The sequence below is a fragment of the Thermobia domestica genome, unplaced genomic scaffold, assembly GCF_964235325.1.
Source record: "Thermobia domestica unplaced genomic scaffold, izTheDome1.hap1.1 HAP1_SCAFFOLD_618, whole genome shotgun sequence".
Lineage (NCBI taxonomy): Eukaryota > Metazoa > Arthropoda > Insecta > Zygentoma > Lepismatidae > Thermobia > Thermobia domestica.
This window is the reverse complement of record NW_027656328.1, coordinates 40751-67621: the sequence shown is the minus strand read 5'-3', so window position 1 is coordinate 67621 and position 26871 is coordinate 40751. Positions and strand designations below refer to the sequence as shown.

Below are 26871 nucleotides of genomic sequence, written 5' to 3'. Positions count from 1 at the left end.
AATGTTATTCTTTTTGATATTTGAAAATAACTCTTCTTTGAAGTATTCTTGTGCCGGGAATCATAAACCGATCTCGAGAAAAAGGAAAAGGGAAGCACGTTTACGATTCCACGTTACCCTTTACTACGATAAACACCGGATACTATGATGTATCGATAGTACGGAGTGCCTACGTCAGTTACGCAGTATATGGTAAAACTAAGGTTTATGTTATGAGAACATATTAAGATTGCTACGTACCAGTAGGCCCTGAACAACAATAATGTTTAATGAACAAGTTAATATTATTGTTATCTTGTGTTTCACTATTGTGACAAATTCTCTCGGATGTGACTTTATTCTCGATAAAGATAAGTGCAATTGCTAGTAAGCCACACATAAGTATTAGCTAGCGCTCTTTAAAAGGTTACATTTGCAAACCTACCAATTTTGTAGGTACGAGCGGGCCTGAAGTAATACTAATGATTAAAAAATTGATGAATTGAAATGTGAGGCTGTAGCATTAAATCTCCACCCAGGGTGTATTTCTTGTCGTCCTTTTCATTATATTTATTTTCTTAAAATGCCTCCTCAAGGCCTGAAAGTTTACAGCCCAATTGGGGTTAGGAAATTAACCCTGATTTGTCATGACTTGAATACCGAAGGCATGCAACTAGGGTGGTATGTAAGGTCTTGGGGTAGAAGTGATTCATCCGAATCGTCAGGGACTCTGCAAGTTTCAACTGTAAGAGATTGTCCGCACCGTTGGTTTTAGGATCCAATTCATTAATCTGTATTTTTAATGAATGACTTACAACCTGTGTTGTCAAATAATTACGCACAGAATGGCGCTCCGTAGGGCTTAACCGCCGTTTTACTAATTTATTTGTATTAAAATGTTCAAACGGTTATTAGTTACGTTATACAATGCAAGTTACAATGTATAATATAACGAAACTGACTTAACATTGACGGAAATTCTTTTAAAATTTGGCGGTCCTTAAACCCACACAGCAAGGAATATTTCCTCAATCAAAAGAAAATATTTTCCTTAGTTTCCAAAAGATTTTCCTTCTCTGTACATTTCCATGCTGGTTTCCCCAATGTATTCCAAATATTTCCCGAAAATATTTTCCCAAAAATGTTTGTAAAACATTTCAGAAATTACCTGGAGTACATTTTGAGAATGCTTGCCGGAAAGTAAATCCAGGAAAATATTCACAAAATATATTAGAAATATTGTTTTGGATCTAATTTAATATATTTTCACTGTTGAGAAGGGAAATATTTTTGAAATGATACTAAAAATGTTTTCCATATGTCATACGGAAAACAATGAAACGAAATATACTCCACATATTTAAAAAATGTTTTCTAATACGTTATTTGCAATATTTTCTATTTTTACGAGAAAACGTATTAAATATATATTATAAAAACATTTAGAATATTTTAAAAAATATTTCGTAATATAAGAAATATTTTTCAGAAATGTTTTTAAAAGGTTTACTTAATTTTTACAAAAGTATTTTGGTAATCTTCTTCTATAACTTAAATTAAATATTTTCGTATGATATTTTAGTATCATTTCCAGAATATTTTATCAAATTTTGAATATAAAACTTTAAAGCAGATAAAAGGAAACATTAAAAATGAATAGAAAAATGTTTTCCATTCTGTTTTGGAAAATATTTTGTGTCTTTAGTGAACAACATTTTCTGATATAGGTCTATTATAGAAACATTTTTACATTGTTTTCAGAATATACTCTTCCGTTATTAGAGAAAACATATTCCTTGTTAGATCTGAGAAGTATCCCAAATATTTGCCGGAAATATTTTTTAAAATGTGTTTGGAGAACATTTAATGAAGTACAGGAAGCAGTGGCGTTAAATAAGCTTTCCGGGCTTAAGTCCCACCAAAATTTGTTTTACTATATTAAAGTAAATAAAATATCCTGCACAATTTTCACATGTCCAGGAATAAAGTTAGCAAAAATTCCCTCCACGAAACAAAATACGCCACTGACAGGATGCGCATTTTTAGAACATTAGTAGAAAATAATGTAAGGAAAATTTTCACAAATTGTAATAGAAATATTGTGTTGAATGTAATGTAATATGTTTTCAATGTTGAGAGCAGGGGTAAAAGTGGATTTGAAAAGGTGGGGGACGGTAGGTAGCGGATGACGTCACGCCTTTGCTCCTTACTATCTTTGACCATTGTATTTTTTTTAGGAACTGGGGAGACGCCGTACATATTTTTTCCAGCTGGGGGCGGCATCCCCCCGCACTTTTTACCTCTAGTTGAAAGAGAAAATGTTTTCGAAGAAACACTAAAAATGTTTTACATAGGGAATACATCATAAAGAAAACAGAATAGGCCTGTGAACAGAATAAAATGTTTTCCAACATGTCATATGCAATCTTTTCTATTCTTACAAGAAAACATATGAAATATAATTTTTAAAATATTTCGAATATTTTAAAAATAAATTCGTTCGTAATATGAGAAATATTTTTCAAAAATATTTTTAAAACGCCTATTAATTTTGTATGGAAATGTTTTTGTTACCTTGTCCTGTAACTTAAATGAAATATTTTCATGCAATATTTTAGAATTATTTCCAGAATATTTTATCGAATGTTGAATCAATTCTCTCACAAGAGTATCGTAGTAGCATTATTACCAATCATTATACTAATTATAGCAGCATCAAATAAATATATTTGTTAAAAATTTGAAATTTATAATATCTTGGTGACATCGCACAGGCATTTATTTCAGATCGCAAAATAGCATCGCTACATCAACCGTCATTTGTTTCCAAAAGTACCAGCATTCCTTGCGCGATGTTGATCTGTTCCTGTGAAGTTGTGACAGAATCTCGGGAATTCTAAAGATCAAAGATTCATGTGAAACACTAATTCGAATGTTACCATTTTAGTTATATTTATTATATAAATAGGAAGAAGGCATCTGGATCTGAACGGTTGTGCCTATGAAGAAGGTGTCCAATTGAAGGCCGAAATGAAATGAAATGAAGCTTACAACAAAAGTCGGAAAGTAGAACGATTATATAAAATAATTTAGCTTTATTGTCTGTAATAAATTCATGTGGGAGGCTAGATTTCCATTGTTTATGATTATACATAAAATACCGTGCAGGTTTCTTTTGGCTCACCATTCGAAATAATTGCTGAAAAATGAATTATTTTAATAACTTTCTTTTTATTGTCTCCTAAGTGATTTTCGATAGGCGATTTGAAATACGTCACATGGCATAGATGAGATTCTAAGGGAGCGTCAGAAGTAATTGTCGAAAAATTACAGTTATTATTTTGATTTGCGTATATATATACGGGGCCGGATGTATCACGTAAAAACTATAGTGCAAAAAATACAAATCAGCCTACGTGGCCACTAAAAAACACCAATAGGCAGGGCTCTAGAACACAGGTCTCCCTTCCCATTTATATGTAATATATACAGAAATCAACGTGCCCTGCGGGGCTCTAACCCGCTTTCACTTGCTAACGGTCACTCGGCAATACTATGTGAATTAAATACTTTACTTTGGTACAGAGAAACAAATCTGTTAACCTATATGGGGACCTGTGTTCTAGAAACTTCCCGCAACAATACTATCTGAATCAGAACAGGGCGAAGGTGGAGGACAACAGGAGCAAGTAGATGCTTTCCAAAGGGAAAAGATGTGGGCAAGTCTTTACTTTAGGCAAGGCAGTGGCAATAAACAATTCATCTGAACCTGTTCCTGCAGTTAGTTACAGTTCTCAAAAAGGAAAGACAGAAGATAACGTGCCCTACGGGGCTCTAATTCGCCTTCAATCGCTAACGCTCGCTCGGCGATTTGTATTTTATAATATTACTACCTTGCCCAAAGTAAAGAGTTACCAGGCGTATATTACCATTTTAATGACAGGTTATAATAATTCTGCGTGTAGATTTACTTCTGGCGTGCCACTCGAAATCTCTGTTTCTTTCAGAAGTAATGTTCCGGGGGCATTGCTAATACTATTCTAGTTATTATTGTAAACGTATTGTTTTGGATGCTCCGGGGGGCACTGCCCTCCCAAAAACAGGTCTGGAAGAAACGCTGCTCGAAATACTTTCTGAGATATAATTCTTTCGCCACTTTCTTTCTTGTTGTGTATTCAATGATTTTCGCCAAGCGAAGTATAAATTTTTCACTTGGCATAGATAAAATTCAAGGAGACCGTCAGAATTAATTGTCGAAAAGTTACAATTCTTTTACGATTTGCGTATTTATACTGAGTCCTGATGTGTGGATAGGAAGTACAGTACAAAAAATAGAAATCAATCTGTGTTAGGGGGCTACTAAAAAGCACGAATACCATCTAACCGAGTCATGGAGGGTGAAGGCGGGGGCCCAAGGGGGTTCTTCCGAAGGGAGCAGACACGTACTCTTCTATTTTGATCACGGGATAATGGCGCGTATATTACCATTTTAATGACGTATTCTCGATTTTTTTTAGGGGACAGACGCTTGGCTAACTTTGTTCCTGGAGATGAAAAAATTCTGTAAGATAATTTATTTACTTTAATATAGTAAGTACAATTTCAATGGGCTTAAACCCGGAAGCCCCCCTTAAATACACCACTGGGTTAAAATAATTGTGGGGTTCATTCGAGCAGACGTTTACACCGAGAGCAAAATTTATAGGTAAAATGTGAAGTATTTTTCGTGAAGGAATAAGAGTGTGAATGTAAGTTATTTCTGTCATTGCACAGCTTATTGAAATGGATTTTGAATGCAAATAGGGTAGGAGTAAGCGGCGGGAATTTCCGGTTCATACGTTAGTAGTGATCATCTGCGATGGCCGTAATGTGATTTTTTTTAAAGAATTGTGTAGTAAAGAGAGAAGGATTATAAAGTTTATGCAGAGTCATGGTATGGAGAAGCGCGTAAAATCAACTGCGCAAAGTGTGGAAAACATGTATTCACGAAGAAAAATTCAGAACAGAGGCAATAGCCCTGCATACACTATTTTCAGTCGTAAAGGTGAGAAAGAAAGGGGGTGTAACACACGTGTATTAGCTGTGAAAGGTTTTTTTTTAAAGGATCGAAATTAAGTGTTTTTGAAGATAAGAATAATTACAAATATTGTGAATGACCATCCTCTTTTATGCGTACCCCCCACCCCCTTGTCGCTGATGTTCCTGCTCCCTACGCTGTCGCTCGGGCCCCCCTGCTGTGCTTCTGCCTTGACTCGGTTAAATGCGTTCTTGTTTTTTTACTGGCCACCTAGCACAAGTTGTTTCGCCTTTTCTTTTAGAGCTCCTCATTTAGTGCATAGGGAGGCGCGGTTGCTTAGTGCTAGAGCGTTCACCTCCGGTTCTTGGGGTCCCTGGTTCGATGCCAGCTCGCGCCGTGCTGACTTTGTGGTGAACAAACGTCGTGATCGTGGGTTTTCTCGGGGTTCTCCCGTTTCCCCCCACTTTCTTCATTTCTCATTATCACCGTCTTCTTTAGCCTAAGCGGCATAAGCGTGGGACGTGAATCTTAAGGATTTTTCATTTAGTGCATGTTCTGCAAAAAGAAACTGAAAGATGCAAGAAATGCGTCAAAATTTGGTACAACAGCCTGCTAGAGTATTGCCTAATTCTGTGTGCAGGTTTACTATTGGCGTGCCGCTCGAAATATTTGTTGAAAAATTATAATTCTTTCGCTAATTTTGTTATTGTCTCTTAAGTGATTTGCGGCAGGCGAATGTAAATATGTCACCTAGCATATATAAAATTCAAGGGGGCCATCAGACTAGATTTGCCGAAAAATTACAATTATTCTTGTATTGTATTGTATTGTATTCAGGGTTTGCCCAAGTGGGTCCAGCCCGGAAAAAAACACCGGGTTTTTTCGGGTTGGACCCACCTGGGTTTTTGAGATTTTCGTTAGTATATTATTGGTGCAATTAACGTGATCACATTGGAAGTGATTCTTATCAGATTTTGGACTTTCCTTGGGCAAATTAGGTGCTTTCAGGTTAAGGTATACAACATCCAAAGTGAGGCCTTTATAAAGTTCTTAATGCACTGAATGCATTTTAAAAAGCCGTACCTTAGATTGAGATAATTATAGAACAAATTAATTTATGGAATGTGCTTATATCCTATTTCAAGTAAAATATGCAATTTTATATTTTAGAAAATACTTTCCGCGAATAGTGTGCTCGCTTACTTAGCGACGCCGAAGGACATTATCCCTCATACATCTGATGGATTTAGTGCCATAGGTGCTGGTAGTACTAGTAAATATGTAGTGTATTAATAAAACTATTAGTATTATTTTTTATTATCTTTGATGGTAACACTGGTAATCTTCAGTAGAGTTTGGTTTTCCAACAACAGTTTAGTTTAGTTATTTGTTGCTACTTTTCAACTAGCTTTCTGTAGAATCAACAGCAGCAATAGCGTAAAAATTCGTGTCAAATTTAAGAATCTTAGTGCTCGGAGTTTCGAAGGGTGCGTAACGCTTACTATTTCAAGTCCTGAATTCAAACTTTGTACTAGTGGAAGTTTCGATGTACAGTAAAGAAAGCTTGCATTTTCGGAAAATAATAATAAACCTTCGTCGCGAAAGAAGTGCTCGGGAATTTTCAGCAATTAAACGCACAAAGCATTGGAACTGAATACTTCAACAATAAAACTATTTGAAAAAAATGAAATGAAATCTTTCAGTTTTACGTCCCACGGTTATGCCTGTTAGGCTAAAGGAGACCGTGATTATGAGAAATGAATGAAATGGTGGAATGAACTAAGTGAGAGGAAACGGAAGAACCCGAGAAAACTCACGAGCACGGTGTTTATCCACCAAGAAGTCGACACGGCGCGAGCTGGAATCGAACCAGGGACCCCAAGCACCGGAGGTGAACGCTCTATCACTGAGCCACCGCGTCCCTAATAAAACTGTTTATTTTACGCTGTAAGATATTTAGTTTCATTTAAGACATATTGAAACATTTACTTTATGAAATTGAATTATACAGGGTGTTTCAAAACAACATCGACAACGTTTTTGAGATGATTCCTGACAGCAAAATAAGACAAAAAGTATAGACCAACCTGGGTGCACAATTGCTTCCTTTCGGACTTGTAGGCTGCCGAAAATATGAAAAGATAAACTTTAAAGATCTATAGCGCCAAAACTGTGGTACCTACCGTAGTCGTGTCGAGACTTCACTTAAAAACTGGGATGTGCACTCTCAAAAAATACGCGTTTCAGAATCCTGCGGTACTCACGCAACAATTTTTGTAGAACTAGCCTTGCTACTGGCATATAATTTGGAGTACTGGCCAACTACCTCTTGTTCATGTTTTCGGCAGCTTATAACTCCGAAAGGAAGCATTTGTTCACCTGGGTTGATCTATACTTTTTGTCTTACGTTGGTGTCAGGTATCACCTCCCAAACCGGTGTCGGTGTTGCTTTGAAACACCCTACATATATGTTAATTGTTTTAAATTAATTTTTTGGGAGAACGGTCTTGCAACAAGTGCTCGGGAAATTCCCGTAATTCAACGCACAAAGTATCGGAAGTGAACTTCAACAATAGAACCATTTATTTTACGCTAGAAAATATTTAATTTTATTTAAGACATTTTGAAACTTTTATTTTATTAAACATGAGTTACAGATTGATTTGTTTAAATTAAATTAATATATTTGTTCTCAATTAATATATTTGGCGAATGTCAGTGAGGGTATTAGGCTGATTCGTTCTATATTTGTTCGTTCGTCTGCCTGTACCACGCGTAAAACAGGGTACCACTTTCCGTCTTTTAAGTTTAAATTTTCAGGGTACAAGTACGAGACAAACTAAATTTCTCATGTTCAGATTTTGGCGGCATACCAACCTAAAATTTCAAAATAGCGGGTATCCACGCCGCAATTTTCAGTTCTTCAAGTTGAAATTTTCAGAGTAGAAGCACAAGACACTCTAAATTAACTGTATATATTTTGGCGGCGATCCAACGTAAAATTTCAAAATAACAGTCATTTTTCAAAACAGCAGTGAAATTGTTGCAAGTTGTGAAAATCATAATCTTGAAATATAAATCACATTTTAACACTTTTACCCTAAAGGCATTGGAATATTTTTTTTAAAAAAACCTCAAACCCAAAGAAAAAACAATTAATCCCGAAAAACCCCATATGGGTCCAGGTGTGTTGGGCTTTTTCAAAAAAGTCCGGGTTTCTCAAACACTGATTGTATTGTATTTATTTTCACACGTTTTCATACAAATTGTTCACAACATGAACGTATGAATTGGACACGTCACAAGAACATTGAATGTGTACATATTTATACATTTAAATCTACATTCAATTTAAGTAAGAGAGGTACAATTTTTCATTATTCTAATTTGCATACAACGATATGACAAAATATAATAGTTAATAAAGCATTACATTATACATATGCAAAAATATATATACACTTTAAACCGTATCGGACCGGAGTTTTTGAAAATTCCATATATTAGAGTGAAAGAGGCTCAATTGTTGGTCTGACAGTGAAGCGAGTACGTTTAGAACTAGTTGAAACGTTTAGAAAGTACGTAGTTCATCTCTGCTGCATGGGGTCCTTGGTTCGATCCCAGCTAGCGCCAAGCGGTCTTTGTGGTAGACAAACCGTGTGCGTGTGTTTTCTCGGGGCTGTCCCGTTTCCTCCCACTTACTTTATTCCACTATTTCATTCATTTCTCATCATCAGCGTCTCACCCTGGATGCATAAACGTGGGACGTTAAACTAAATGTTTCATTCCATCTTAATTTCCATGTACAATACCTGCTTCGTGAGTTATACATAATATTTTCAATCTGTGCTAAACTAGTGTATTAATATAGGTTGCTGACGTTATAGTACCTACAATTCTCCGCAGAATTTGATATTTATGAATTCTGATAGAACAACTTCGTGTAGGCTTTGCTTTGGAAGTAGTTTGGAAATACGTGACTTGTTAAACAATGCATGCTAGAAAGTATCTCTTATCCATGTTCGCGAATAGTTTGTTTTCTGCATTACTACTCCCTGAATACAGCGTGGGTGTAAAGTCAGTTCTTATTTGTAACAATGAATATTTCTAAAACTAAACAACTTATCACAGTTTTATTTTCATCGAATACATTATTAGAGTGCACCATTTGGTTATTAAGTTACATTGCAACGTATGCACCCGCATTTTCCACAACTTCTAAAATGTTAACTGGCCAGCTAAGCTGATGCCAGTTTCTAGGATAATCTAGATTAAAAATAGGTATTGACTTTACAACCAACGTGTATATTCTAAAACTTAAATTATTCCTCGTCTTCCTGTAGATTTCGTAATATTTTTTATAGAAACGTTGCTTTCATCAATTTCTGATTTACAACGGCAGGGTTGGCTGGTTTAAACAGCTGTTTTTTTTTTTCAAAAAACCCAACAGGTTTAAACCAAAAACAGAAAGAAAGAACGAAAAATGCTTTAAATCGTGTGAACTTCATGGTGACGTTTCCACATATCACACCATCTGCAATATGTTTATCTACTTTTCATCTTTTAATCAAGGGGTCCCGTGTTCAATTCTCGGTCGAACCACAACCCATCTTTCAAGTGTAAACCATATAGCGATTAGGTGTCCCTTTAAGCGAAAGTCTTCTTCGTGATAACTTTTGTATTTCATAAGGATGTTAAGTCTAAACATACGAAACGAAACCAAATTGTATATTTCTACTTGCCTGAATGCCTGTTGTTTTATAAAGAAACCAAGGTTGCTTAAATATATTGATAGAAATTGGCAAAATGTATCAACTGCCTACGTAGCTTCCAAAATCAGCTTGGATTCGACTTTGTTTTAATTTTGTTGAATGTTATCTACATAATAAATTTGTCATTTAATATGATACGTTGAACTTAAAATTTTACATACAAATACATTTAAACTAATAATAGGATTTTCCCAATGGCTAAGGCGGGAGTTTCTTGATTTATATGTAATTCTGTATAATGTTTTTACTTCTGTAACTACTTATCTTTTTGTCCTTCCGAAATGACTCTTGACAATTATATTAACAACTAGGCCTATGGAAAGATCAGTAAAACGTACTTTTTTATCAGGAGTCCTTCGTGAGTGAGTCGACAATCTCACTTATGACCAATTAATCCCGGTTTCGTGTCGAAATGGACAATTTCTCTTGGATGTAAGCCGAGAAGCGGTTTGGATTCCCTTTCAGCATAACCTTGTTGTTGCATAATAACACCAAGACGAAACAAATTAATTTCTGTCCATATCTAATATAAATACATAGAGTAAATTATTCAAACAAAAAAAACTTTTTTTTCAATAAAAACCATGGTTTTTGCCAAACCTGTACAACTGCTTGAAAATTAGTATGTAATTTTTCTTTTATTGGAAAAATAAAACGTCAGTGCAAATATTAATTTTTGAGGATGCGCCAATTGCAACTGACTCGGTGAGACTGTCGTCTGAAATCAATGTCATTTGTTTAAGGGCATCAGTTGTATGCTCTAAATTTCCATTACTATTACATGAGTGCTTAATATGTATTTCATTACAGGTCTAAGAAATGAAAAACTGGGAGGCCACAGCTTAGAAGCCATCACAAGAAACATCATGAAAAAGGCAAGTGCAATAGCTGAGCAATTTAGTTGGCACGTTGCAAAAGGAAAGAGCTTTCCTCGTTAACCACTAACACAATAATAGGTAAGAAACTCTCCCTACTGTTCTTTAATCTCATTTTCAGAGTGGAAAACAAAATATAGAAGTTGTCATTTGAAGAGGGATACACTATGTTTAAAATATTGTATAAAAAAAATTGTAATAATTGATCTCTAATCATTCCCTGCTGTTATTATGTTATTAAACACTGCCTATTGTTTTTATTTTCAGAAACTGCAACACGAGAGAAACGTAACTAACGATGAGATCGCGTAGATTATTGGGATTTGGCTTCAACATGCCATACAGAGACGAACAAGAAAATCAGTTAAGAATTCAGCTGCAGTTCCACAGAACTTGGAGTGACAATTCCCAGCGTCGAAATTAGAGTTAGTTGTGATAATCAAAAGTGAGATTATACAGAAGCAAATGAGTATTTCTTGTTATTCAGCAATGGGATATTTCTTGAAAGTAGCAAAAAAGTGACATTTCGTGAAAAGATCTATTCCCCATGCGCCGTAGATTTGTGGAACATATTTTTTGCAACATCCATAAATATTGTTGTTGTTGATTTTTATTGAATTAGCGTGTCAGTGACATAATTTCCTGGAACAAGTTTTTACAAGTTAAAATGTGAATTTCTGATATTTGAGAAGATTGTTCTTATTGTATAGAAACAAATAATACGAGCAGCATGAAGATTCTGCTGAAGAGAATTTAAATAAATATAACCAGTATAGTGTACATTTATATTTTTATTTAACTACTAACCGATATATGCATATTTATTATAGTGGACAGTGTAAATTATAACTACATAATATTAGCTTGCTCTCATATTTTTTTTTCTCCTCAAAATCTTATTTATGCACAGAATGTTTCTGGGTGTTCCACTGCTACTACTGGTATGTGGCCACGCCGTGTATGTATGTTGGGGTGTCTTATGTCATATTGCGAGGTTCAGACTGCAAATTAGTCTTCACAATCATCGCGTGCCAGTTTTAAAAGCGGCTATATTGCATTTATGATTTTTAAGATAGGAAAAGGTTTGCCAACAATTGTTTCTTGAATTGGATGTCTAAACCTCATTTTTTTTTATGGATCCAATACAGCCGCTTTCAAAACTGGCAGGCGACGATTATGAACACACTGATATCCAGTTTGAATCTCGTAAGTCACATAAGACACCCCAACATATATGCACGACGTGGCCATATACCAGTAGCACCAGTGGAACACCCAGAAACCATTTGTATAAATAAGATTTTGAGTAAGAAATAATGCTTAAAATTATGAGAACAAGCTAACATTATTGTAGTTACAATTTACACTCTTTATTATTATTATTATTATTAATATTTTTTTTATTTTATTTTTACTTATTAATTTATTTATTTATTTTGTCTGAGTCTGTGGGCCGCAATGGTTTTTCGTCATGAAGACAGAGTGAGGCAAAGGCGTCTAAGCAGGTAAAATTGGACAGAAGAATATTATGTTTTCTTCCAGCTGCTATGTCACAGTATGGCCGCCTTGTTTTCGACCCACTATTTGTTCCCAGCAAGAAGCCATTATATATACACAATGACGCAAAAGGCTGGAGCCCATAGGCCAACTCGGTTACTATTGCAGATATGAAAACAAGGTTAGATATGTAAAGACACTTTTAAATTCCAGCAACACTTTTGTTTTTGTACTATTGTACCGCTCAATAAAGAAAATAAGTTACCATACATCATGTTGGGCTACACGAATGAAATAATGTGTGGTTTAAAATTAGCTACACCGAGAAGAATTGAAAGGAGACACAGTGAAGAATAAACATGCAAATGCAATATCTACGCCAGTGGCGTAGCAACCACGGTGTTGGGGGGGAGGAAGAGCAGATTCGAAGGACGCGAAATTGGGTCTTGCACTATATTTTTCATTGTGTCTTTCCGTTCCCTTTGGTCCAAATAATTTCAAACCACACTTTCTTTCATTCAGTGTTATCCAACAGTGGCAGCTTTGTACTTCACGTTACTATTGGGCAGTATACTAATATAAATACAAAACTTGCTGCATTTTAAAAATTTCCTTCTATATCTTACCTTGTTTCCGTATCTGCAATGGTAACCGGGCTGGCCTATGGGCTTCGCATTCTATCATGTACAGAAAATATTCTGTAAATATTTTGTCATGTACAGAAAATATTCCCTAAATATTTTGTCATGCACAGAAACTATTCTCTAAATATTTTCTGAGATGTACAAAAAATATTCACTAAATATATTTTGGCATATGTAGGAAAATATTGTCTGTGTTACTGGTAAATAATTTTAAAATATTCCATGAGAAACATTTTAAAAACCATTCCGTTAACATTGTATAAAACGTTTCAAAAACATTTTCAGTAATGTTTGGAAATCGTACGTGAAACATTTTTTGGAAATCTTCTCTAACGGCGTATAAAATATTTCTACAACGTTTTTGAGTATATTCAGAGAATGTTTTCAGTATTATGTGGAAAATGTTTTCAAAAACATATGGAATATATTTCCTTAAGGGAAGTAGGATACATTTTCTGAAGGAAAATGATGGCACGTTTTAGAAACGTTTTGAAAATATTTCATTGCTGTGTGGGCAGTGACTGTTTTTCACGCCACTACAACAACAAAGCCTCCCTGTAATTGGAACTGATGCTGACCCCAACATTAACACCATAATAAAGTTACATGTTCTATCGTAGGGGGTAGTTAAACTTCGTGTATACAGTTCATGGTTTTACCGACGGAGGACTGTGAAACTCTCTTCATATTTTGTGCGAAGTAATGCCCGATGTGCAAAGTAACCCCTTGTCAAGGTAGCTAGTAACCACTATAAGCAAATGAAGTATCAAAATTTAGTGTGGCAAATCATAACACGGAACTATGAAAATGTTTGGGAATGAAGGGATCCATATAATTAACAAGTTACGTCCCTAATGTATTGTGTTACTTTGGAACACAAATATACAAGCAAAGAAAGCATTTCAGCATGTTACCTATAAAATACTTAGGAATGTACAAGAACACATTCAAAACGTAAGACATGTAAGTCATCCTAAATACAGAATTTTGCGCTATCCATGTTTACCCACATTCTGCGTAATGCCCTAATCTGCATAGCAATCTTATTTTTACCGGTCATCTAGCACATGCTGATTAGCGTTGTTTTTACAATAATTCATATATTATGTACGTCTATCAAGCCCCTGAAGTGATCCCATATTGAAAAATGCAGGTCCATACCCTAAAAAAGATTCCTGGGAATGTAAAAAGTCGACTTCCTTGAAAAAATGAGCGCAGTTATGAAATGGACTGTTGTATGGACCTCTACAAATAACGAACATCCATTGTTGGTTAAAATATTCTTTATCTTGTATTTTACTTATGTCTTTCGAAGCCAACCGGAAAAATCAAGCTAGACCCATTTGAGCTAAATCAAAATAAAATCACAAACGTCCATAGTTTATGTTCGAATATAATACATTACAGGTTTACATTTGTAAAATTTTAGGATTATTACCATTCTCATTATTTGGTATTTTACATAAGTCTCTTTATAAATAAAACAATATCGTCGAGCACCCATATTTTAAATATGTGAACAATTAGTGAGAAATGTGTAACCAATAATAAAGAAATGATTAATTTATCAAGATATGAACTACATAAGAATTGTATGGATCGTATCAATCTTGTTATTATTTTTATTTGGTATACAGCTTGTCTATGTGTGCCATGTCATTTCCAAATTGTAGGCTACTAACTTACGTTCATGATGTCTCCCATACCTAAATATTTCTCGAGAAGTATTGCTTTTAACCAACAAAATTTCCGAAACCATGTAACCGTATTATCAATCTGAGCCAATTAGTTAATGAAAAATTGAACATTACCTTTCTGGCCGAACTGAATTTAAACTTTTTGTTGTTAATTGTTGGGAGTCATTAGAATACGACGCGCAAGTCTCCTGAACCACAATTTTTCTTAGCGTTTCTATATTACTTTCAAATGCAGGATCTTCTTCTAGTGCTAATTCTGGTTTTACCCTATCAACGTTTAGTTTCACATCCAAAGAGCACGTAGCTTTATCCTTGTCCACTGATACATCTCCTTCCGTTGTAGATAATATTAACTCTTTGTTGTCATTCATTAGTTCGTATGTCCACCCTCTCCCTTCGAGCGGATCATCACTAGGTAAGTCATAAGCAATTTCTTCTTTGCACATCAATTCCGACTTAACAGACGCCTTACCAGCCATTGTGCAATGAAATATTATAAGAATTTCACACTGTTCTTATACTCCCCCTATATTTTACGCTGCCAGTATTAAAGAAATGATTTACAAGTACATTCACAAAAGCAACTTTATATTTCCAATCTTCTTCTTCTTCCTCTTATACTTCTTCATCAACCACTAGAGAACTGGTAGGATCTTAAAAGCCTTAGTGGGTGGTAATCGGAACTGTCCGAACAATCATATCCTCTTACTAGTGACATTGTAACTTAACTTATGTTCAACGACGTTGCCATAGTTTTGGTCCCCATTACACTGTGATTAATGGCTTACACATTGGGTTCTTTCTTTCTATATAGAGAAGGGGGAAATAAACAAACACTGACCAATTTGCCTGCATATATAGATCATTCCGTCTCAATGGAAAAAGAAATATTCTATTGAAAGCAGGTTGAAAGTGTCAAATAACAGCAACATCAAGCACTCGGAGTTTCCAGACTACTTTTTTCTTCGCCAAAACATTTAAGACATTCCATTCCATATTCATATGACTGAGAAGGTCAGCTTTTGCTCACCCCCTATTTTTGCCGAGAGCTGCCGTCCAGTTTGAATTTTGTTCCTCTCCAAAGGAAGAAGGAAGATTTTTCCACTCAAAGTGTCAAATAACAAAACAACACAAATCATTCGGAGTTTCCACGCTACTTTTTTTTTCTTTTTCGCCAAAACCTTTCTCAAGTGACAGAGAGGAATACGCACTCACCCCTCTGGTCGAAAATTGTCAGCTAGCTTGAATTTCTTGGCAACACCGGATTTCGAAGAAAATGTTTGTTTTACTACCATGTAGTGCGAGGAGAAGGTTAATAGGTCAATTTTCCATACCTCCCCCAAGGTTTTTAAAAAGTTTCTAAAACATTACTCCTTTCTCGGCAATTGATTGTTAGTTTGTAGTAAGCATTACAAAATTTTTTGCATAGTGTCATTATCACTGTATTGAACAAGAATATCGGCAATTTAGAAAGGTAATTAAACGTGTAAAATGTAAAGATTAGAATAGTTGAAAAATGATAAAAAAAAAAAGTAACAAGATGTGTACAAAGTCATAAAACAGATAGAAAGTAGTAAGTATGATAAAGCGAAAATACGTGAAAAAAGAAGTGTCGCAATCGGGAAAAAGTCAAATTTCAGGTTCAGGTTCAGTTTCAAGGTATTTTCCTTCCTTCTCTTCGGAAGTTTGATTCCTGAAAAAAAGAAAAAAGGAGAAAGTAAGTACTGCCTTTTTTTCATTTAAAGTTTTCCATTTTCTTTTTCCACCAAAATTCAAGAATTTCTTTGTTTTTTTTCTATTTCTTTCTTACTTAGTTCCCTTCCATTTACATTAAAGCCTAGCCTCCAAGCTAATTTAACCAAATTTCCTTCCTTTTTCATTTCATCGATCCATTTCCATTTTCCCTAATTTTTAGGGTTTCTTCACATTTTAACAATAAGTGTTCTAATGTTTCATCTTCTTTAAAACATAATTGACATTTTTCGTTCACTTCTTTAAATTTTTTCAATCTTACCCCTGTTTCAAGGCTCCCTGACCTCGCTTTGAATAGTAAAATGCTTCGCAAATCATTGTTCATATAATTTATTTTCTCATAACGCCTTTTATATGTGTATATTCCTTTCAAACTGCTCTTCTTGACATCTTCTTCATACCACTTTTCCTGCGTTTTCTCTTTAATTGTTTTTTCTGTGATTTTTCGGAGAGAAGTATGGTACAATAGGAAAATATCAGAATAAGGAGAGAATTTCGAACAGATAAAGAGGGCTGAAGGCCAAGTTCAACAGAACAAGAGGTAGAGAAAATTGAGGAGTGTAAAATGACTGGGAAAAAGTGTAGAAAAAGGAGGGAATGTATGAACGTGTAAAGGAAAGAAAAAGTGTGTAAGTTCAGTAAATATGTATAGAAAACCCCACACAACTCTCGTCATCACAGACGATGCACTCGCCATAACGGCCACTCTACTCGATATTTCATGGATACTCTCCCGGCAATTATAGACGGTACTTGCAATCAAATATACGATCAGGTTTTAATATGATACAGAAAAATTGCTTATTGAAAAAATTAGTTCTTCTTCTTCTTCTTCACAAATATAAAGCCCGACCTGCCAAAGACCATTGGAAATTTATAATGTGTTTAAAGACACTGTTGTATACATGTTGAAGGCATGAGCTACCACTGACTTTATATTATTATTATTATTATTATTATTATTATTATTATTAATAATAATAATAATAATAATAATAATAATAATAATAATAATAATAATAATAATAATAATAATGATATGGATAACAATGAACGAAAAGTGTTGGTGTGTTTTCTTTGTACTTTTGTTTTGATATCATTATTGTTTTCCACCGTAAATTAATTGCACTCGTTATTTTTTTTTTCGTTTATTCTATTTGTAAAATGTTAACTTTTACCAATGTCAACTCATTCAAGAATAGTGATAGGCAGTGGGAATATTTACGGTGGAAAGGAAAATAAAAAACGGGAATATTCCCGGGTTGTTCTCTTGCATATCAACTTCCGGGAAGGAATTTATTTCCAGTTCTTTATTTTATTTTCCAAATTATAAGAAAAGTATGACAAATTACATTATTTTCATTTATTATGATATACTTGTAGGTTTTAAACAATTTGGAGGTTACAAAAATTAAAATTCGTTGACTGTATTTTATATAACTAGTCATATGATTTTTTCTAACAAGGGATATGTTTCGGTTAAAACGCGATGATCGGTATAAAACTTGGTATACATATACAGGACTAAGTACTGAACACTGTATGATAAGTCATTCCCGTGTAAAACTCGTTTTCCGCCGACAACGCCAAATATCCTTCGAAATACTAGCAGTTAAATTCCTCGTTATAAATGCTGAGTGACGATCAGTCTGGCGGGCCAGTGTGTCGTAGTAAGCTCGAATTAGTGTTAGGTCAGTGTGGAAAAAATGGGGCGGGCTGCTGGCATTAACCTCCTTCATGTAAGTGAATTGTTAAAAGACAAACTAAGGCGCAGATTTAAGAATCAAATATCAGTTGGAGCAGAAGATGAGTGATTTGCAACACTTTGATGCAATTTAATTATCAATGAGTACGAAAATGAATTAGAAATGATCATACTCGTCAGAGATGATAAAGAAAACTGGGCCATATGCAGAGTCCTTCTGGTTTGTGATTAGTACCATACTAAAGCGTTCGACTTATATATGCTTCCTTCAGATGTCGGGCGTTTAGCATGACGCTAATCATTTGTCAAAACGACTTTGCATAAGGCGGATTACATTTCTAAATGTTATAAACAAATTAGGTTGGGTAACTGCCAGAACACAGATACCCCACCATTTTGTCAACATTTGCCCTTGCCATTAGTAATACATGTATACATTTTCCGTAACTCGTAACTTTCCACCTTAAAACAAATCTGAAATCGGATTTACTTCCTGTTGGTAACTTTTTTGGCGGTAAATCATCCGCAGTGGAATGATGTCCATTCTTCAGCCAAGAAATAACTAGCTTGTCTACTTTGAGCTTGTCTAGCGGTGAGCCATTAACATTGATGAGCAACAAGTTAGACAATGTTTGAGCACTTAATCCATTTCTAATATCAGTCATCAGTAAATTCATAAGGAGAAATCCCCGTTCGCACTCTGTCGTGGAAATTGATAATACTTCTACCCGATTTCTGCAACTTCTCATCGACCATCTACTTGTTACCCTTAAGTCTGATAACGATTTTTCTCGGTCAGTTTTGAAATACTCAGCAAGAAGTATCATCGCTCTATCACCATACAACATCTTTTCCATATCGACCATGTCAGTTGGCAATGTCGACCCATGTAGAACAGAAACTTCATCTACCATACCTTTGATAGGGAATCTTTTGAATAAATTATCAATTAAAGCCTGATAAACTGATGATTTTTTATTTGTTTATAAATTTAATTTTTCTAATTACACATGAAGGTGTGATACCATTACCAAGTTCCCTCCCCCGTCTAGAAAGCGAAAGGGAACGAGGTTTCTGGAAAGTATTCAGTGGTGAATGGGAATTTCAATTACCACACCTTCTTCAACTTCAATTACCACACTGGTGTTAGCCATGTGCCAAATTACGATGAATTGCAATTAAATTATCACAGTATAATTATTTCCTTGTTGAATTATCAATACTTTTCAGTGGAAAAAAGGATGAAATTTCAAAGTTCTAAATCAAAGTAAGTAGACCAACGTAAAAGGAAAAAAAAGTGTAAAATTTTCCATACAATTATGCATACAATCCAAAGTTCAAATTTCCGTGTAATTAAGCTTACAGTACAAATTTTATGCCTATTTCTCTCACAACTTTATGGGTTGATTGCCCTGTGCTGTGAGCCCTCCATATAATAAACATAAGCTTCAGCAATTATTATAGCAGAAAACAATGGATATATGAAGCCAAGCACTGTATTTTTTGTTTCTGATTTTTTTTTGAAATAACATCGATCGTTTTAAATCATTTTTAAAAACCAACTCACTACCAATTTTCCATATATAGAAAGTGCCCCCCCACATAACGGAGAATTTAAAAGAAATGCTAGAACACATTCTGTTTATTTTCAATAAAGAGTTAATACACTGAATTTCAGCTCCGTAAGTTTAACGGCTTGCCAGATACTAATTTTTTTTTCGCAAAAATTCGGATCCTCATACCTCCTTAGGATATTATGTATTATAATGAAAGCAATATAACATCCCAATTTGGATTAAGGTCTAACTATATACCAAAAGTAATTTCATTTGACTTTGCAATTTGACCGTGATGATCAGGCACACATAGTTACATTCAATTTTTTTATATAATAATTTATATATTACAGTGATTCAAAAATGTATTTTTCCCAGTAGTTAGCTCTAAAAGCCCACAGGTTTCGAAAGCCAAGTTGTAGTGTAAGTCCTATTGCTATTATTACTATTTAAAATATCAATATCCAAAAGTGCCCGAAGTTCTTTTTTCACTTGGTTAGATATACTCACCTCAGGTAAGTAGACAGAAACAAGTGGAAAAGAAAGGGAAATGAAGGTCTTGAAAGGAAAACGGAGAAAAATTTACCAGTCTTCAGAAGATACTCTCTACAATGCAGTGAGCAGAGAAGGTCGGTAGATCATACTGAGTCGGTGGGTCGCAGTGGGTCATGGTGGGTGGTGGGTCGCAGCGGGTCACGGTGGGTGGTGGGTCACAGTGGGTCATGGTGGGTGGTGGGTCACAGTGGGTCACGGTGGGTGGTGGGTCACAGTGGGTAATGGGTCGCAGTGGGTCACGGTGGGTGGTGGGTCACATGCTGTTGACCCACGACCCACTGACCCACTCAGAAAACTTGACCCACTTAACCCACTGACCCACTCCATCTCTGGCTCTAAGTAGCAGTATTACAACCCACCACCCCCACCAGAAGTCCGTCCTGGATCCGTCCTTGCTTAACATACGTCCTAAAGAAAGGAAACTAAACATATCATCGTATAACTTACTGTGAAACACCTAAAATGGAACAACTGTTACAATGGAGATCTCGGTCGATAGTGACGTTTACATCATTTATCAACAGTATCCAATGCCTTTACTTCAAAATGTTCCTTGAACTACGATGCAAGCATAAGTATTCAGCCACACAAGGGCGGCTCTCATTAGGGTGAGGGTGAAATCAAGGTTTGATGAGTGGCGGTAGAGTGACTGCCGCGGACTATCTGTCAGAATTTGACAGTCAACACGTTGGCCATCCCTGATGTATGTAGCGTAACTGAGGAATTTGAACAAATTCAAAGGGAAAGATCTAAAGAGCTTAATTTTGAAACTCCGTCAGCAAACAAATAAAATACTTCAGAACAGTATTGTTGAATTATCACTCGGAAATATATACCCACTCTAACCTATAACATGAATGACTTCATTGATTTGAATGTGAATCTAAGTTAATTGGTATTTTAAAATATAAACTGAAATGTGTCAATATGCTTGTAAGGTTAATTTCGATGCTCAAATATTGTTAATATTCACCACTAATAGAGATACATTTGTCCTACCTTAACAATGTTAAAATTTTTAATTTTTTTCAATAATTGCCATAAATATGAAACTTTGTCTTAAGAACCTACCCTAGGGGCCAATTTATGCACTTTATCACTTTGGTCTTGGTTCAATTTTGGCAGCTATCATTGTTGGAAAGTTTATTTTCAGTAATTCCCACAATTATGAAATGATATCTTTCAAACGTTGTCTCAAGGATTCCTTACACTACAAATACGTAAAGGCAAATGAAAAAAATGAAATCTTTAAGATCCCACGATTATGCAAGCTAAATGCTAAAGGAGACAGAAGTGAATGATGAAAGAAATAGTTGAATGAGAATGTGGTAGGAAACTGGAGAATCCCCACAAAACCCACGAACACGATGTCCTCCACCACGAACTTACTTGGACGGGAATCGAACATGCGAGCCTTCGAACAAAGGTAATTTCTCTATCGCTGAGCCACCGTTCCTCCCTAAATGGCACGCTCAGAGCTCAGCGCCTCCAGGGGCCTTGGAAAGATTATCGAGCCTAAAATGATTTAGCACTGACTTTTATAAATCCGCCAATTCAACAATTAATAATGTCGTGCAAACTTTAAGATTGTAGTAATGAAAGAAAAGATGAAATCTTTAGTTTAGCGCCCCAGAGTTATGTAAATGCTAAAGGAGATGGATGAAATTGCAAGTGAATGATGATGAAAGAAATGGTGGAACGGGAAAGTAAGAGAACAAACCTTTATTTTCTTTAGCACAAATAACTAAATGTGTAGATTAATTGATTTCCAGAAATTTTATTATAATTAGCAATTAAAAACTGAAAGGGCGATCACAAACTTTTCTTGCCCAGGACCTCGCGACAATTTGTTACACGCTGCCATACATCATTAAAACAGGAGTAGAGTGACTGAATTATTTTGCTCTGTGGTTGAAAAGTAATAATGCAAAACAGACCATTATTGACTTGAAGAGATAGGATAGTTTAAAAATTCTGACTGGGGAATAAAATCTTCATTTTTACGTCCTACGGTTATCGCAGTCTTGTAGCCAACCTAGAACGAAAGAGATTCAGCCCAATGAAGGTTCTTTGCGAATATAATTTAATGTGAATTTCGAACAAAGATCTAAGCTTACCTTCATGCTTACGTTACGTCAAACAACTAACATATAAGGTGGAAATTATTCAACTTTTTTTTCATAAGATGTAATCCAGCTGACTAATTAAAATTTTATAAGCTTTATATGTTATATGTTGATTGATTAAATGTTGCAGCTGATAATATGTAGTCGTTACTGCTTATTACATAGTATTAGCGTGTGTAATGGTTGTATGGGGGAGAGGAGTATTTAAACGCTAATATTCTAAAGTGAAATATTTACATAAAAATTAGGATAATTAAACATTTTCAATAACTCCCTCTTAGACTTCGACTCTGGTTATAGGTCGGTTACCGGTGATTACTGAAAGTTAATGATATTGAAATATACAAAGGAAGTTAGTATAGTGTCTAGCAAGCATGTCTGCTTTGCAGCAAGTCTCAGGTTCGATTCCCTTGAGTGAAGTTTGAACGCGTTATGGTGGTTCGGATCCTACCATAAACTATAGATTCACGTACCATTTAGCATCGGCATGGGTGATGAATTATAAAGGGACATTAACTCTAATACGTCAGAATACAGACAGATCGACTGATTCCCAGATATTCATAAGCTAAACTTATATTTTCCAAAACAGCAAATTACGTTAGTAGAGTGCTATTTTTTTTCTAAATATAGATCATGAACGGTTTGAAATTATGTTTATTCTGTTCTGTGAGAACGTTTCTCTATAGTTAGAATTGAGGACATCTTTGAAAGTTCCCCTTCGGGAAGATGAACACTAATTGTAGGTGTAAACCTGAATGCAGTTTTACCCACTTATCTCAATAGTAATCTATGTAAATGTAAGGTCATTTGACAGGTCCAAATGTAAGGTCACTTGACCAAAGGCTTAGATAATGTCCCCACAACCTCCACGATGCGGGGCCACCAACTCCAGGGATGTAAAACATATAGAAAATGTTTAGAAAGTAGAGGCGAATAACTAGGGGCTGTGTTGCAATAATAGACTGTCAAAAACTTCCTGCTCAAGTCCTAAAATTTCACACGGCGTACACCATAGTCTTAAAATTTTCACAGAGTATACGCTAGTCTTAAACATTTCACAGCTTATATATGCTAGTTTTGAATAGAGTACAACACGCCTTGAAGCAGAAAGTATGCGCAAGTGACTAAGATTGAGTAATACACCTTCGTATACTCTCGACTACACCCCTGAATATATGCTTTTATTTTCTTAGTTTGCTTACATACGTGTGACGAAAATCTGCGAGGAAGGCGACCACCCAAGCCCCTCGTTACGACGCCCAGGAAAAAAAATCATAGTCAGAATTGAACGCGAGACCTCTTCGAAGGTTTACTCTGTTATGTATGACAGCTTCATATAGTTAAATATAACCCTTCTTTTCCTTCATTGCTTTGTGGTTTATGATCAACGTATCTGTTTCCATCCAACAAAAAGAGAACGAGCTTTCTAATCAAATTAATATCTAATTGTTGAAATTTCTGTTTTCAAACAAGCATCACATGATTTTCCGCTTGGACGCACTTTTAAACGAAGCACTTGTATTCACAGAATTCTTTGGTCTTGGCAAATTCTAGGAATTGAATTATGCTCAAAGTGACACATTTGGTAGTCTCAGTCTCACTATTGAAGAATGAATTGCAGAGATGTGAATCAGATCGCTAAAAATATTTCCGACAAAGGCATAAACCTCTGCAAATCCCTGCTAGCTACTATTAAGATATTTCTACTTGAGATGGGAAGCGACACAAACAAGTACCTCTGAACTCAAACGAGTCATTGGAAAATTCCACGAACAAAGAATAGTGTGAAACCCAACAGTTTTATTTTTTTACACTTTGAAAAAAATATTCTGTTCACCTGTTAATTACATTTTTTTCCTTCTAAACACAGAACGTTTTTAAATATGGATATATTAAATTCACAAAATACAGCCTAACTCCCTCCCTCGTGGCTAAGTGGTGCGGGAGACCGGAGTTTGATCCCCCGCTTGGTCATGTAGCTTAGATAGATACCACGTTAACTTGTAAGTCTCGTTTCATGTGAATTGGCTGATGAAGGGTGTGAGAAGCCAAACAATAACAATACAACACAGAGGACATTTACCAATGGTTAATACTATACGTAGATTACGTTGCACTGCAAATTTGCTGACGTAAAAATGGTCATTTCTAGTTTGGCAATATATTTTCCTCTCTCTTGTTTCATTCCACTATTCCTTAAAACTAAATCCTTAGAACAGAAACCCTTCTCAGCAGACAATGCGATCATTCCTTATTTTTCCATGACCTTAACTACTTCATTTACTTGAACATTTCTTAGAATATAATACATATTCTAATATTAGAATATAATGAATAAATAACATTAGCTTAGAAGAATCTCAACTGCGTCGCGATAAATAACCAGAACATTTCTAAATAATAGGTAGGGATGGTACCGAGACCGAGACTCTCGATAATTCGAGATTAGAACGAGACGGAAGAGGAAGATCAGGAGATTTAAAAAAAGTGCATTAAATTTAATATAAAAATGACATCCGTCAGATAAGAGTAGAATAGTTGATACTATTTATATTACACGTATATGCGGACGCAAAAATACATGTCCACTCTGTACCTCTTCTGCAGCCTATAATAGGTTAGAAAAAGTTTCTTCAGTTAGGTTATAGATTTCAGTCGCTTACATAAGCAAATCAACTGTACTCAAATCAAACAGTTCGTTCGTACGTTAAAAAAAAAGAAAAAAATATGGTACGTGCAGGTAAATTTCCATCACAGCACATAGGCCTATAGGTCATAAAAATTCTTGTTTCCCAGATAGCCTAGTGGCTAGCGCGCGCGGTTTTGGATCACGTGCTTACTAGTTCAATTTTTTGTTGGAGGGCACTGAAGACATTAGGGTGGTTCGGATTCCCTCTGTAGGTCAACATTTCATACAAGAAGCTATCGACCCCACCGCTGCTTTCTAGACGTATGGATCCACTAAGGTACGCGAGAGTAAATGAGTTAAAATCTATCGTGGGATCGCTCGGATGAAAGGAACAATGTTGGCCACTTATATCAATAAAATGTATTTATTTATTTATTTATTCGATAAACGAAATGTGAGGGAACACTATACACTACATACTCCATTTCCCATGCTCTCCCCGACAAAAAGATAAGTTTAATATTTAAACTAACATAGCCGCACTCTCAACCTGTTATCATCTTTATTACTTCCATAATGCATGTAAGGTAATTACGAAAGAATTACAAACATAAATTCATTTGCGATCAAATTATGTTTCTCCATGCCAACCAGCTTGCTTTTCTATTTGAAATTCGCACAAAAGTGCTATTTCAACAATTTTCTAAACAAACATCCTTCAGGATTTTATCTCCGTGATAGCCTTCTTTCTTCTTTCCTAACCCTCACATTCACTCTCATAGAACTTCCTCACACTCCCCTCACTCGTCATCACACTCAAATATTAATGATGCCCTCGTCCTTACTCTTAATTGATTCCTTCAAGTTTATTTTATTCCGTTCTGATACGCCACAATGTAGATAAAGGAACTAGAATTGAAAAGAAAAATATGAGTTCTATAATCTTGAGTCAGCTACCGAAAATCGAATGAGCGAAAATTTGTGGTCATCCCCCCCCTCCCAAAAAATAATACCTACTAGCATTTACTGAAATCATTAAGTACTCCAAGCTTAACATTACCATGAAAATGTTCAGGCAATATTTGAATAGTTTCCTTTACATCTTTCCGTGCAAACTAATGTTGAGCATGAGACGAGACGAGACGAGACGAGAAATAAGGTTTATCATCTCCTCTCATAAATCTTATAGAAGTCTCATCTCGTCTCAATTATCGGAAACTTCTTTATTGTCTCGATTTTCGACGACTCATTTCTCGTCTCTTTCTGTAAATTTACGTACAAAATATATGCCCTTATCTAGAAATTCTCGAATCTTTCCGCATCGCCAGAGGTGTAAGACGGATGTATCTAAGAACATTTAAACCATATTTATTATTGGAATATATTGTGATTTGAGTATCTTTAAACCTTCATAAATGCCCTTCATTGTGATCGTACAATTACTTTTATCAATTTATAGGTTTTAAATACGGATCATTTAGCACTAAAATAGTGCTTGAGACCTAAAACTTGGGTAAACTTATGTTGCTCACAAGACTCGAAAAAATTCTCGTCTTGTAGTGCAATTTATATTAATTATAACGGTGATGAGGTATAAAAAGTGTTGCTTTCAACATATTGTTTCTTATAATTATTAACATATAAGGAGATATTTAAGACGTACGTAAAGATTTGAGTTAGTTATTTGTACGAAATTAGTTTCGTGAATTTCGTTTACAATTCCAGCAATAACACCCTTTGTAATATGTGGTATATATGCGTTTCGTATGTGCAAAAATCTCTGATCCATTTTTTAGTTTGAATACAAATGCCACTTTTGTGTGTAGAAGTTAGTTTCTATTTTTACTATGGTGATGAGAAAGACACCTGTACTAAATTCAAAGAAATCTTTGCATAAACACAGGACGAAGTGCCGTTTGCCCCTCCCCATAGCGACACTATTGTGCGGCAGCTTCAGATCATCGAAGGATTCTTTCACTCCCCCCTCCCCAGGAGCCCGTCGTAAATCCAACCGTGAATTCCAACCTAGATTACCTGTACGCGTTATAGCTGCAGATAAAATCT

At 35.2% G+C, this 26871-nt stretch overlaps 1 protein-coding gene across 1 annotated transcript in view; it reads right to left on the bottom strand.

The window, feature by feature from the left end:
- Nucleotides 1-15692, bottom strand: part of LOC145677111 (uncharacterized) — a 29962-nt gene extending 14270 nt beyond the window's left edge. The window contains exon 1 of the mRNA XM_081747768.1: nucleotides 14596-15692. Coding sequence (XP_081603894.1) covers nucleotides 14596-14960 — 365 coding nt within the window. The 5' untranslated portion in view covers nucleotides 14961-15692. The remainder of the gene's footprint in view (nucleotides 1-14595) is intronic.
- Between the last annotated feature and the right edge of the window lie 11179 nt (nucleotides 15693-26871).